This window comes from Thalassophryne amazonica, chromosome 15 (assembly GCF_902500255.1).
Source record: "Thalassophryne amazonica chromosome 15, fThaAma1.1, whole genome shotgun sequence".
NCBI lineage: Eukaryota > Metazoa > Chordata > Actinopteri > Batrachoidiformes > Batrachoididae > Thalassophryne > Thalassophryne amazonica.
Window position 1 is genome coordinate 8258718 of NC_047117.1, and position 15137 is coordinate 8273854.

General features: G+C 38.7%; 1 protein-coding gene across 1 annotated transcript in view; it reads right to left on the minus strand.

Moving 5' to 3' along the window:
- Positions 1–15137, minus strand: part of LOC117525795 (voltage-dependent T-type calcium channel subunit alpha-1I-like) — a 364422-nt gene that overhangs the window by 223629 nt on the left and 125656 nt on the right. The window contains exon 4 of the mRNA XM_034187733.1: positions 12839–12936. Coding sequence (XP_034043624.1) covers positions 12839–12936 — 98 coding nt within the window. The remainder of the gene's footprint in view (positions 1–12838; positions 12937–15137) is intronic.

The window sequence follows — 15137 nt, forward strand, 5'->3', positions numbered from 1 at the left end:
TCTTATGGACAGTTTAAGTGTTTGGAAAAAAAAATACAATAACTTGCATGTATTATCCCAGAATGACAATAAAGGAGATTTGAAGCTGCCTTTGATTGTAATATTATTTATTAATATGATATTCTTTTTAATTTAAACATTTTTTTTCTGCCACTGACAGTCACGCACACAGAGATATATTGGGATCAATTCTTCATCTAACATCGCACCCCGGTTTGAATATCTGCTCGTACTTGCTGGTAAATGCCATTGAAGTAATTTTTAATGGATGTGAATCAAAATGCATTTGAATGAACTGAAATTGAACTCCAACTCTGTCAGATATTACAGATCACAGAAGCGGATTTCTTTGAGGAATGTGATACAATGAATTATGTTTGAAATGTGCAGCAAATTACAGCATAGAAATGTATTGTCAAACAACTTTTATAGGAGACATATTGTAGATATTCTTATGAAGCAAATAGTAAGTGAGCAGAAATTTTATGAACAGATATTGAAGTTTGTTGCAAAAATGTGTGGAATAAACATATTTTCATGTCTCTCAGAAATTATCTGGTTTTTCGCTTGTTAAATGGAAATGAGCTGCTGTTGACCACGCCTCCATTCCAAAAACAGGAGAAATGGGAGAAAGGTTCTACCTGAACAATTTGGATCTTTTCCAAGGAGACACAGAAGGTGTGTCTCTCTGAGCAAATCTCTCCAAATATGGACCTCTGTTACATACAGCAAACAAATATTAAACAAGCTTTTTTGGGCCTAATTTTTTTCTTATAGAAGAGACAAACGTTTTACATCGAGAATCTTCAACATCAAACAACATATTCATGAAACTGTAAAAGTTAGATGATAAGCATTTTTGCACTAGTTGACCCCTTTAAATGATTAATTACCAGCACACCTTCTAAAAGCTGCCACAAGGCGTTTAAGAAATCTAAAATGAGATAACAGAATATGAAACGTGGCATCAATAATAAATCGGAAATCAAACTCCATGTAACTGTAAAATGCCATAATTTGTCCGGTTTCCGCACATTTGAAAACTAATTAAAAGATGAAAACCTTTAAAGCGATTCCCACTAAAATGGAAAAAAGGAGAAATGTATATATATTTTTACGGGGATTACAGAATTAGCGCCAGTATTTGATTATGGCTTATTATTATTTAGAGCTGAATAAACAGATCAACAAGTGTTTGTTTGATTTTAAAGGCAGCTTCAATGATTGTAATCATTTCAAGCAGAGAGGAGCTGCAGACACAAACATTCAAATTGAGGAAAACGGAATTGAGCAAACAGGATTAGAAGAGAGAAGAATCAAAATGAAAATGAAAAAGAGATGCACAGCAAAGAGAGGGAAGTGGTGGCTGTACCTTGGCTGCTAATATGCTTTTCTCCCAGGGGTGGATTGTGGGTAGTGTAGTCAACTTGCCCAGGTCTTTAAGCCGAGGCCAGTGGGGACCAGGTGTGGATAATTTCTATTAGCATCCCATTAAAGGAGTCCAATGATCACGTCACATGTCCTTCGCTGAGCATGTGCATGACTCGCGCGTGTATGTTCATACTGTGCATGTGTTTGTGGCACTGCATTGAGATGTGCATCGATGTCCATATTCCATTGTGGATTTTGTGTTGGTGATTATGTCGTTGCAGCTGCACGGAGATTGAATTACCTCTGAGATGATCTTTGTGTTAAATTGTCTATAATAAAGGGAAGCGTTGCTTCTTTATTCATGCACCTAATGAAGATGAGTTTAAAAATGGCTTCTGGAGTCGAGCACGGGCACAGTGCATTGCTGATTATTTAAAAATGACCTTTTCATTTTGTGGACAGAGTGCCGGTGGGTTTACAAAAGTAACATTACCAAATACTGCACCGCCACGGCCACAGCTATCTAACGTTTTTATCAGCTATAGTAAAGCCTAGACATGTACCCTGCAAATTATATCAAATCAACAGACAGAGAAACAACAGACAGAGACATGGATCTGTTCTCTGCAGGCTGTCAACACAAAACCTTGAAGAAAAGAAATCATCCTGCACGTCTCCAAACTTAGAGAGCATGTAACTGGTTTCAATCTGGTTATGTTTGCTCCAAATCTATCCTAAAGCAAATTTGCCTTTCTCTTTTAATGTTTCCTTGACAAGTCTTCCAGCTACTGTATAGTTAATGAATGTTACGTGGATGATGGAAATTAGGAGCTGGTGCGGTTGTCCATAAGACAAAAATAATAATATTGACACTATGCTAACATTTGACAACTAATGTACGGCACATCTGGAAAGTATTGACAGCACTTCACGTTTTTCCACATTTTATGTCACTTCTTTCGTCCAACCACGACGCCTAACATTCATGCCAAAGAGTTTAATCTTTGTCTCATTACACCAGAGAATTCAGGTGCCTTTTGTCAAACTCCAGGTGGGCTGCCATGTGCCATTACTAAGGAATGGCTTCCATCTGGCCACTCTACCATACAGGCCTAATTGGTGGATTGCTGCAGAGATGACTGTCCTTCTGGAAGGTTCTTCTCTCTCCACAGAGGAATGCTGGAGCTCTGACAGAGTGACCATCGGGTTCTTGGTCACCTCCCCGACTAAGGAGCTTCTCCCACTCATCACTCAGTTTAGATGTGTTGCCAGCTCTAGAAAGAGTCCTGGTGGATCCAAAAATCTTGCATTTTGGATGATGAAAGCCACTCTGCTTATTGGGGCTTCAAAGCAGCAAACATGTTTATGTTCTTCCACAGAATTGTGTCTCAAGACAATCCTGTCTCAGAGGTCTACAGACAATTCCTTTGACTTCATACTTGGTTTGTGCTCTGACATGCACTAAATAAATCCCTGCCTGGTTTCTACCAATATGTTCCGTGTAGCACCAGGAGCAATAAGACTCTGGATAAGTGCTATGGTAACATAGGAGATGCTTATACAGCCAGAGCCAAACCCCCCCCAACCCTTGGTAATTCAGATCATAATGTAGCCCAGCTTCTCCCCACCTATCGATCAGCGTTTAAATCCAGTCAACCTGAGGTCCACTCTGTGAAACTGTGGTCTCCTGACAAGATAAAGGAGCTGAAAGGATGTTTCTTGTGTACAGATTGGGACATTTTTTCCAAGATGCGGATATAAACACTGCTACAGAGGAAACTACTAGTTACATCTCCTTCTGTGTAGACTCAATCATTCCACAAAAATTATTAAGAAATACCCGAATAATAAATCGTATGTCACACAGGAAATATGGAATATATTAAGAGGAAGAAAGCAGCTTTTAAATCAAGGGACATTGCAAGGGTTAGGGTCGCACAAAAAGACCTGAACCAGAAGATGAGAGACGGGACCTTTCCAGCGCAAACAACAAGCAACTGTGGGATTCTATTTTTTTATTATTTTATTTGTGTTTTGAGAGTGATAAGCAGGAAGAGGGCAGAGACTAAGTATAATTTGCATGAGGACAGAATTTTAATTGACCCACAAGCAGTCACTCAAGTTTTTAAATCAGTGTATACTAACAAAGCGATAGGGCCAGACAATATGTCTGCTTTTCTTTTAAAAACATTTGCAGAGGAGCTCACTCCAGCTTGGCATCAACTCTTCCAGCTCTCGATTGACACTTATTCAGTACCTGAGCTTTGGAAGAGATCAGTTATTATTCCAGTCCCCAAGAAATCATGCCCCCAAGTGAACAATGATTTTCAGCCAGTGGCCCTAACCTCTAATGTAATGAAAGCATTGGAGAAACTTAATTCAGGAACTTAGTACACAGATAGAGCCACACTTGGATCAGTATCAGTTTGCGTACAAAGGAAGCGGAGCACATGTGATGCCATTTTAACTATAATGAATTTGGTTTTAAAGCAACTTGAGAGTTCCTCTGCATATGTCAGATTAGTTTTTATTGATTTCACTTCTGCTTTTAACTGTATCTGGTCGCATATCCTTGTTGGTGACCCCAAGGACTGTTGAGGACCATAGTGTGGTCGCCATACATGGACGTAAAATTGAGCAGGTGGATTCATATAAATATCTGGGGGTTTACATTAGGGCTGCAACAAACGATTATTTGGATCATCGATGAATCTGATGGGGTTTTGACACGATTAATCAATTAATTAATTAATTGGATTAGTGGGGAATTTTTTTTAAAAATGTGCCAGGGAAACAATTTTTCTCTCCTTCCATCACTTTATTTAACAACAGAACATTATTTGAAAACTTAAAATACTTGAAAATCAACAAATCATCAAATGTCCCTTGGCTGTTGAAATATAAAATAATAAAGAATAAAACAGTTTATAATAAAGAAAAAATAATTATTTCAAATGGCATTGTTTTATCAAAGTGCTGAGTTGCCATAAAACAACATTGAAACATATAAATGTTATAAAATATATGGTGAAAAAAATTGGTATTTTGTTGCAGCAAATGAGCAATTAGCATAACCAGTTAACCATAAAACCTAAATCAAAAACTGTAGCCTGACTCATTATATGTGCAACATTCTCTGTATAACTTGTAAACTATGTGGTCATTTCACAATGACACATGTGACTCATGTCTCTTTCTCTAAAATTGTATTGTAACATTATAAGTTATTATTACTATTATTATTGTTGCTATTATTATTAATATATAAATAAAAATAAATTAAAAAATATTATAATTTGTAATACATTTGACTCTTTTGCGACAACAAACACTGAGCCATTAATTATTATACAGAAAACAAATGCACAAACATGCTGAAATGCCAGCAGCTTAATGATAACTAACACTGAAAACGACATAGACATGCTAACGCATTAGCCTCAGCGTTAGCATAAAAGACATCTATCAACTGTTTCAGAAGACCATAACAGGTCAGTTTAACATAAAAAAGGTAAATATTCCTCACAGACATATGCTCTTTAGTGTTTTAGTGGGGAAAAATTAAGATAAAGTGAAATAAAACAAATGAAACCAATGAAGCAGCAGCTCGAAGCACTCCTTCATTGGTTCAAGATTCAAAGCAAAGCTTGGTTGATTATATGGAAGAAACAAAACATTTGCGGTAAAACAAAGTTATTTAGCAACTAATCGATGAATAAATTAGCTGACAACTAGTTTAATAATCAATTTTAATTGATTAACTTGATTAGTTGTTTCAGCTCTAGTTTACATCGACAACAACTTAAGCTGGCACATGCAAGTGTCAAGGGTTTGTGCCCAAATCCACCAGCTCATGCACTTTCTTCATCGACGCTGACTGTTTGGTGTATGTAGGAATATTATGTTGATTTTCTACAGAGCAACGACTGAGTCTGTGTTACGGTATGGTATTACAAGCTGGTTTTGTAATTTAACGGTCAAATCAAAAACTCATATATTAAATCTGATTAAAATAGCTGGGGAAAATCATGGGTATGGTGGTACCTGTAACTCCCCAAAAGATGTTTGACCAGGCAGTTCTCAGATGTGCAGACAATATTTTATCAGATGTCTCATGTACTGCACACTGAATATATTTTACTTAACTCAGGAAGGAGGTACAGGGGTCCTCTTTGTAAATATAATCGATATGAACATTTATTTATTCCATTGTCAGTGAAGCTCATAAATCAGCGGGTAGCTCAGGGAAGGTAGTATAAGGTTATGTATTGTGGAATTTGCACTAAGATGTTAATAATGTTTTTTTTATTAATTGTGTATTTATATTCTAATATGTGGTTGTTTTTGATGTATGGGTGGTATGTATCGGATATGTTGTTGTGTAGCAGACCCCTCTGTCCAAGGCAAATTTCTCCTTAGGGAGACAAATAAAGACACTTTGACTGTGACTTTGTCAAGTGTGGGACCTTATATGTAGACAGGTGTGTGCCTTTCCAAATCATGTCCAATCAACTGAATTTACCACACCTGGACTCAGTTAAGCTGTAGAAACATCTCAGATGATCAGTGGAAACAGGATGCACCTGAGCTAAATTTTGAGTTTCATAGCAAAGGCTGTGCATACTTATGTACATGATTTTTTTCTTAATTTTTTTTATAAATTTGCAGAAATCTAAAAAAAAACCAAACAAAAAAACCTTTTTCCATATTGTCATTATGGGGTATTGTGTGTAGAATTTTTCAGAAAAAAAAAATTTTGGAACAAGGCTGTAATATAACAAAATGTGGAAATAGTTAAGCACTGTAAATACTGTCCAGATGCAATATATGCATTTTCAGATTGCAGGGGCCATGGTCGCATCATGCAATTTGCTAGCTACTGCACATTCAGTGTTTGAGGTGAAATCTGACACTGGATTAATGTTTGCACTGACAGCAGCTGTGAAATATTTTAGAACATGTATTGAGTCACCTCCACATCAAATTTTATTCAATAGCATTCAAAGAGAAATATCTTTTTGTCTGTGGGGCTAAATCATCTCCCTTTCACTTACTCTCAGTGGTCTGGTATCCTGCATGATATGGATAATCCCCTTTTCCCTTCCACTCGTTAGTCTCTTTACTCCCTTGTTTTCTTCTTTCCGTGCCTCTCTTTCACCTTCATACTCTCTCATTTTCAAACATAGTTACCAATCAGTTTGAATAAATCACTTTCAATCAATCAATCAATCAACATTTATTTATAAAGCACTTTATAGCACCGACTGGTGTCCAAAGTGCTTAACATTAAAAACACAAATTCACAAAATAAAACACATATAGAATAAAATTTTAAAACAACACATAAAAAAACAGAACATGTCACCTCCCCTCTAAATAATAAGTCTTTAACTTAGATTTAAAAAAGTGCTAAGTCAGGAATAGTACGTAACTCAAGAAGTAGCTCATTCCACAGTCTGGGGCCAGCTACCGCGAAAGCATGGTCACCCCAGCGTTTATATCTTGACCTTGGAACATCTAAGTAAAGCTGGCCAGACGCCCTTAATGTCCTACTGTAGGTGCGCAAAATTAAAATTTCAGACAAGTAGGAAGGTGCAGGACCATAAATAGCTTTAAAAACAAACATTCAAATTTTTAAAATAAATTCTAAAAGGAACTGGAAGCCAGTGGAGTGAGTACAGGATGGGCGTAATATGCTCATATCTAAAAGTGTTTGTTAAAAGACGAGCAGCAGCATTCTGCACCAACTGGATACGTGCAAGAGATGACTGGTTAATGCCAGAATAAAGTGCATTACAATAATCAAGTCTGGAGCTGATGAAAGCATGAATGGCTGTCTCCAATCACGTCTACCGAGAAAGTGCTTTATTTTAGCCAAAAAGCAAAGTTGGAAAAAACTAGCTTTGACTTTGAAAGAATCTGTGCTTGTTTTTCAAATGGGGGACCCAGTTATAGTTCATGTTTATTTGTTCATTTATTTTATTAATGATAAGACCTTAGATGTGTTCAGGGAAAAGTGACTGAGATGAGGAGCAGCATCTCCACATTTGAGACCATGGTCCTCAGTCAGAAAAGGGTGGATTGTCCCCTTTGGGTCAGGGGAGAGTTACTGCCCCAAGCGGTGGAGTTTAAGTATCATGTTCACGTGTGGGGGTAAATAGGAGCATGAGATCAACATGTGGATTGTGCTGCATTTCAGGTAATATGGACGCTGTACCAGACTTTCATGGTGAAAAAAGAGCTCAGCCAGAAGGCGAAGCTCTCCATTTACTAGTCAAATTAAGGTTCTATTCACCTATAGTCATGAACTTTGTGTAATGACTGAAAGACCAAGGCTATGGATACAAGCATCAGAAAAGAAATTTCTCAATCAGGTATCTGGCCTTACACTCAGGGACAGGATGAGAAGCTTGAAAATAAGGGAGGGACTCAGAGATGAGATTCTACTTTTTCGCAACACAAAGAGCCAGAGGATCAAACCTGAATGCCGTCCTGTGACCTTGACTGCATCTTCCAGCTTTGCGCTTAAGATGCTGAGGCATCCCACCGCAAAAGCTCAGGTAACCTGGCCTCCCCTCAAATTCCCGTGTGAGAGTTAACTGTCTTTTCCTGATGTTCCAGATGATTCCGGTATGGCTCCCAAGCGGACCTGGATCCTGGCTCTGACAACCTGCACAGCAACGTCACTTTGGAACTCTTCGGGTCTTGGTGCAGAGCGTGTCTCAACTACATGCCAGTGAAGTTCCTTCTCGTCTCACTGACATTCCGTTCTCACTCCTTCCTGTTTGTGACTGTGCTTTGATAAAGAACTGTTCCAAGAACTCTTCCTAAGTACCGCATGGATTCTGATATTAAACAACTGACGACCCAGCTGTATCAAGTCCTGCTTAATTGGAATTGCGTTACAATATGCAGCACTTGACCTCTGACCTTTGGATACAATTTATGAACTATGAACAATTCCTGAACAGTGAACTTTATTTCTTAAGAAGAGAACTTTATTTCCTAACCTCTGAAGCAACCTGTGTTAAACATTTTATGAACTGTGACTGTTTTTAGGCTCCAGTGTTACGAGTGCATTCACTCACCCTGTGTGTCTTTATTCCCTATAGTTCCTGGTCTCAGAGGCAAACGTTCCACCTGGTTCTGAAGCCTGAAACCTTACTTGAATTATCTTTCAAGACTGGCTCCCTCATTTCAACGCCAGGAGGTGGGCCATCTCTCCACACTCCAGGCACCCCAGCACAGGACTTTTACTTTATTTATTATAAATAAATATATCTTTCATTGTACTCTTCTCCGTGTCCAGCTCCATGCATTTGGGTTCATTGCCTGCAATGGTTCCACCCGAAACTCTAACCATAACAAATATCAGGTCAAGTCACGTCTGGGAGCTCTGGTGTGTAGCCTCACGGCATCCACCACACCTTGGTACTGCCTTGTATCCTGAATGGCAACCCCAGGCATGCAACTGATCCATCCCCACCTCTCAAAAGTCCCCATCTATCAGCAGTAGATGGTGGTGGTTTAGAAAATAAATAGTGTCTATTTCATACCGCCCACATTGTTCATGTATGTGGATTGAAAATGCATTTGACTCATACCCTTAATAATAGATACAATTTTAATATTTAATATTATAGAAGTAATTTAAAGTTTTTTTTTTTCTCCATTAATTCACAGGAAAGCAGACAAAAGAATAATTTCACCGTGGATCTTCACGCTGCTCCTAGAGATCATGCTGCAAGTTTTATGACTCTCTGCTGCAACCGCAGGTGATTAATTACATCTGGTGTTTCTTAGCTCTTGATTTGCTGACCACATGTGACTTAGTCAATTACTTTGATTTTCATAACATTTTCTATCCATCTTTTATGATTTGCAATACAATTCAAAGTATCTCCCTCTTACTATTTGTTCTCCGTTGTCTGTCTTCTGGTATACATTTTGTAAATCTACATATTAACATCCAGCAGCTGCATCCAAGCACAATGAATTTGCTTCCAGTGAGAAAAATGAATTACTCAAACAGATTATATTGCAATATTATGGGCAGTGGAAGGTTTGGCAATTATAAAAGAAAGCTAAACAACACTAATGTCAAGCAGCTTAAAGGGTACTCCAAGGTTGTTAAAATGATTGCCTACTGGATGTAATTTAGGCAAATGAAGCACTGATTATTCTCATCAGAGGACAGAAGTTGTGCACTCAAGTCTAAGTGACAGGATTGTGTGCTTGATGCTTGAATATTTCAGTGACTGATCATTTCAGCAAAATCTCAGGTGATGAGGAGGGTCTGATGGCATTAATATGGATGAAATTCATTTTAAGGAATCTTAGTCATCTGCATTTACTGCTATCAGGAATTTGTCTACAAGTAGGAGCTACATGTACAATGAAATAATTTTCTCGATGTGAATTCCAGCAACCACACTCCAAATGGGCTGCATTTGTTGGGTTAAATGTTAATATGTAGCACAGAATGGTTCAAGATTTAATAACAGAATTAAGTCATATCAAATCCATTTATAAAGTGCTTCAGAAGACAGATACAAAGTCAGGTCAGCTCAGGCTGGGAGCATGCTCTAGTATCATGTATTGCAGACTTCCACACCAGTACAGATCTGTACTGGGTCTTAGATGGCAACCACCTAAATAGAAAACTGGTCCATCCACCCTATGAAAGTAACCATCCATCTGCCACAGCCAAGTGAAACATAAATGTCTTCTTGACCTTCTCCACCTGCTGGGGTTGTCATCACTCAGGCTCCTATGTGCCAGATCATGCCCAAAGAAGTGCTCCACTTATCCAAAAGGTTATATCTGATATTTCCTCACAGTGCAAAAGAAGTGATACGTCCCATCCCCAACTAACTGCTCATTTGACATAAAGTCAAAAATTATGCAACGGTATGCAACAACCCTCCAAAGAGACCTATAGTTATCACCTCAGCGCACTCGTCAATGTCCAAATCTCACAACCATACATTAAAACAGGAAGCACAAGGAACTTAAAGACCTGGACCTTTGTTTTCCAACAAAAGAATCGACATCACCAAGCACCTCTATCCAGTAACATCATGACTCCATTGTTCTTCTAAAGCATGACTTGAACTCAAAGGGGAAGAACCCAGAGACATGCAGATTAAGCATGGATCTGCTGCGGTGACCCTGAGTGGGAAAAAAGCGAGAAGTCAAACAGACTAACTTTTTTTTTCTTTTATAAAAAACAGAATATAGCAAATTAAAGCCAATAGCACACTGTAAATCACAGGAAAAGGAAGAAAATACAGTTAAATATCCATCAATTTTACATACCTGCTTACTCCAACTCAGGGTCATGGGAAGGCTGGAGCCTATCCCAGCAGTCATAGCGTGCAAAGTGGGGTAGACCCTGGACAAGATGGCAGTCTGTCGCAGGATCACATATAGACAAACACATTCATGGACAACTAAGGTCAATTTAAAGTTTCCAATTCATGTAACCTACATGTCTTTGAAAGTGAGATTTAGCCGGAGCACCCAGAGGGAACCCACGCAAACATGGGGACAACATGCAAACTCCACACAGAAAGAACCTTGGTGGGAAGCGATCCCATGACCTTCTTGCTGTGAGATGACAGTGCTAACCACTAAGCCACCATGCTGCCCATAATTAAATATTAAATTAATTTATCAATTGGAAATAATAGTCAAAAATACTTTATACATTGATGTGAAAACTTCCACAGACTCTGCATGCCTGATATCTTCTGGTAAGCTGTTCCACAATGTTGGTGCCTGATGACCAAAGGCTTTCCAACCTAAAAACTTCTTCTTCACTGTGGAAATACACAGTAGACTGACATTCTGAGACAGCAGGCCAAGTGGCGGCACATAAGGCTCAGTCAATTCAGTAAGATAAGCAGGAGCACAACCACTCATTTGCTTAACGTTCCACGTCAGAAACTTGAAGTATCCATCGCATGGACAGAAAATCAGTGCAGAGAAGCTAGCAGTGAGGTTATATGATCAAATTTCTCATCCTCATCAAACTGTAGCAGCCTCGTTATGAAGAACCTGAAGACTGAATTTGAAGTGGGTATTATTGCTTTCTGTAGCCAGGGGCAAGGGCCCTGTACTGACCTATTACTCATATTTCTTCCAGTATGACACCTGTGCACATATATATATATATATATATATATATATATATATATATATATTTATTTATTTATTTATTTTATTTATTTTTTTTTCTCATGGGCCCACATTGTGACTTCCAGGTGAATAGTTTCCTCTGGCCTGGAGCAAGCCACTGCCCCAAGTGACACCATTTAAGTGTCTCAGAACCTTCAGATCATTGTGGTGAAGAAACAGCTGAGACAGAACCTCATTTTTTTTCACATAGACAGTCAGTTTATTTCCTGCATAGCCATGAACTTTGGGTATTAACCACAAGAATTAGATCATATACACAAGCAGACAAAATTATTTTCTTTCAGAGGTTGACAGGAGTTAGTATTAGGGACAGTGTAAGGAGTTCAGCTGCTCCTTCAAATAGAGGTGGTTTAGGGATCTGATTAGCATGCTTGCTGGATGAATGCCTTTGGATGTTTTTTAGGCATGTGTAACTTGGAGGAGACCCCAGAGTAAGCTCAAAACAGAAGAAACAGAAGGATATGGCTTGAGAGAGGTTTGTTGTCACAGTCCCGTGGCCATGGATGAACCCTGGAAAATGGCTTGCTGGATAGATACAGTCATTTCTGGCAGCATTTTAATTGAAGAGATAATGGTACCATCAATATTAGCGCTTTAAGTTACAGTGATAGAGTAATTCCTTTAAACAACCAATAATTGACAACAACAAACAATAATTAGGCCAAATGAATGCAAACCAAGACTGGCTCTAGCTTCTGTTCCAGCAGCTGTGTTTCAACGAAGATCGAGGAAAAGCAGCAGTTTTCTTAACTAAGTTTCTTGATTAACACTAATAGAAAGTGCAATGGAAAGATTTGTCAAATGAAAATGCAAAGTGTTTGTTTAAAACATTATCAGACTGAATGTGTGGTAAGTGATCACAATGCGGTAAGACACTGCTACATACCCCTGAAAGATGGCGGTAAAATAAAATAGTGGTAAAATACTACATGTGTGAAGCTTATTTTCTGCATTATAAATAAGTTGCCTGGTAGACATTTATGATGACACAATTTAGCAAAAGTTAATGTTGTAGGTGACTGTTTCCTCTCAAGGATGTAAAACTGGTAACTTATTTTCATCACCGGTCAAACACAATAACACCAGCTGTTGATCAACTGTTGATTTGGGTAAAACAAGAAATTTGCCATGCTTTGGGTCCTCAGGAATGATATTTAAGCCCACTGCTTTGAAGTATTGGAGGAAAGTGTGCATGCCTACCCACAGTGAATTTGAAAGACGTGCATTGCATTTGGGCAAGAAACCTCAGTATAAAGTGATAACTTACTTGGCACCCTGTTAATTGCTTTGAGAGGTCTCAGGACCCTCACAGTTCTGATAGCAGTGAAGTTGATGTTCTGTAAGTCCAGAGAGTATTCCACCATTCTGCAAGTAAAAAAGAGAAAAAAAAAGAGAGAGGCAACACATTACTGGTTTAGACACAAAATTGTAGAAAGGGTATAACAGAATGCCATCATGACAGTGATAGTGGCATCACCTGAACTTATGATTTAATGTCAACCCACTTAGTGTTTGTTTTTATTAAACGTCTCATCTCACACACACACACATGGTTGGAGCCCTGCATCGCTGAGCATAATGTGAATTAATGAACTGGAATTTGTGTACTTAATAAAATAAGACATTCAAAGAAACAGGGGCAGCTGGACTCAGCTGGCAAACTGGTTTTATCAGCCCCTTTGTGCTGGTACAGTGAAGGTACAATGGACTTTAAAAGTGCTAAAATCAGATATTCCATCATTTTGACATCAACAGAAGCACAAGTTGTCAAATAAAATATATTATGAGACCTTCTGTATTCATGAAAACATGATATTCTGCACCATTAACAACAGACTCCTGTATGTAACTGTAGGGATTAACATTTTCACAAATCTGTTATTGACTTCTACCTAAATTAATGCTTGGAGCCCATAGAGAGCTGAAATCAGCCTGTAATCTGACACAAACCATACACATATGAGCAATGTTTGGATGTAATCCACTCGCTGTCCATGGTGCTGAAGCCAGGGAAGAAGAACAAGAAGACAACGAACAGTGAAGCAGAAAAGAGAAATGATAAAATCTCACCCACTTCCAAAGCATACAGCATCACACAAGCACAGATGGAGCATATTTGAGTATGTGTTAAAAATAGAGGGGATCTTTTGGTTGGAAACAAGACACGACAGGTGAAGCAAGAATGTGGTAATTTGTGTGGTATGATGTGATTGTAATAATGAACTGGATTTGGTGTGTGCATGATCATGCATGTGGTAAGAACATAGTGAGAACATCAAGAAATTTTAAAAAATCTGTTCCTCCATGATTTATTTCATCCACCTGCATTTTATTTCCTTCCATTTCAGTTTCTTCTCCTTCTGGAGAGTGATGATCAAATCAAATCAAATCAATTTTATTTATATAGCGCCAAATCACAACAAACAGTCACCCCAAGGCGCTTTATATTGTAAGGCAAAAGCCATACAATAATTACAGAAAAACCCCAACGGTCAAAACGACCCCCTATGAGCAAGCACTTGGCGACAGTGGGAAGGAAAACTCCCTTTTAACAGGAAGAAACCTCCAGCAGAACCAGGCTCAGGGAGGGGCAGTCTTCTGCTGGGACTGGTTGGGGCTGAGGGGAGAGAATCAGGAAAAAGACATGCTGTGGCAGAGATTGATCACCAATGATTAAAAGCAGAGTGGTGCATACAGAGCAAAAAGAGGTGAATAAAAAGAAAACACTGGGTGCATCATGGGAAACCCCCCAGCAGTCTAAGTCTATAGCAGCATAACTAAGGAATGGTTCAGGGTCACCTGATCCAGCCCTGTGTGATGTGGTCACCTCCACAGCTGAAAGGGAACTGGCACTGAGATCCAGAATATGCCAGATTAAATCCCCTCCAGATGATGGTTGCAGGTAGAAGGCAACAGATGGCAACAGCGTTGTGCTTTTCCCCTATTTGTTGAGTATTGGGTACAGGACTCAACCACATGGTGTGAAAGCATCAAAGGGTATCCTTCTGGACAGCAGGTGTGCATGAGTATGGAAACCACAAGATTAAATCTGCATGCATCTGAAAGATGAAAGATGAAAGAAATGAAGAATGCAAACAAGATTGAAGTCAAACTGGATTTGGAATAATGGAGAAAGAGAAAGAAAGCACAGAGCCGGTGTGCTTCTCTCTGGGCTATTTTTGTGAAATTCTGTCAAAAGAATATAAAAAAGTCTGTACAGTGCAGAAAAACAAGGAAATGCATGAGAAGAGAGAATGAGATGGTGAGAGAAGAAGAAATGAGGATAGATAGATCAGAAGCACCTGAGAATGATTAAGTGCAATATAACGATGGCAATAAAGAGAGTGAGCAAAGAAAATGGAAAGGGAGAAATAGAGCCTGAGGATCTTATCAAGTGCTGGAGATAATTACAAGTTTAGTGAGAGAAGGAGGTAGGAGTGCAATATGCATATCTTGCTACCTGACAGAGCAGAAAAAAGCTGCTCTTAAGCTGTGAAGCGCAAGTTGTCAAAAGAAGGAAAATAAAAGCACAAGGATCTGATGCAAGTTCCAGGTGCCTCACAAGT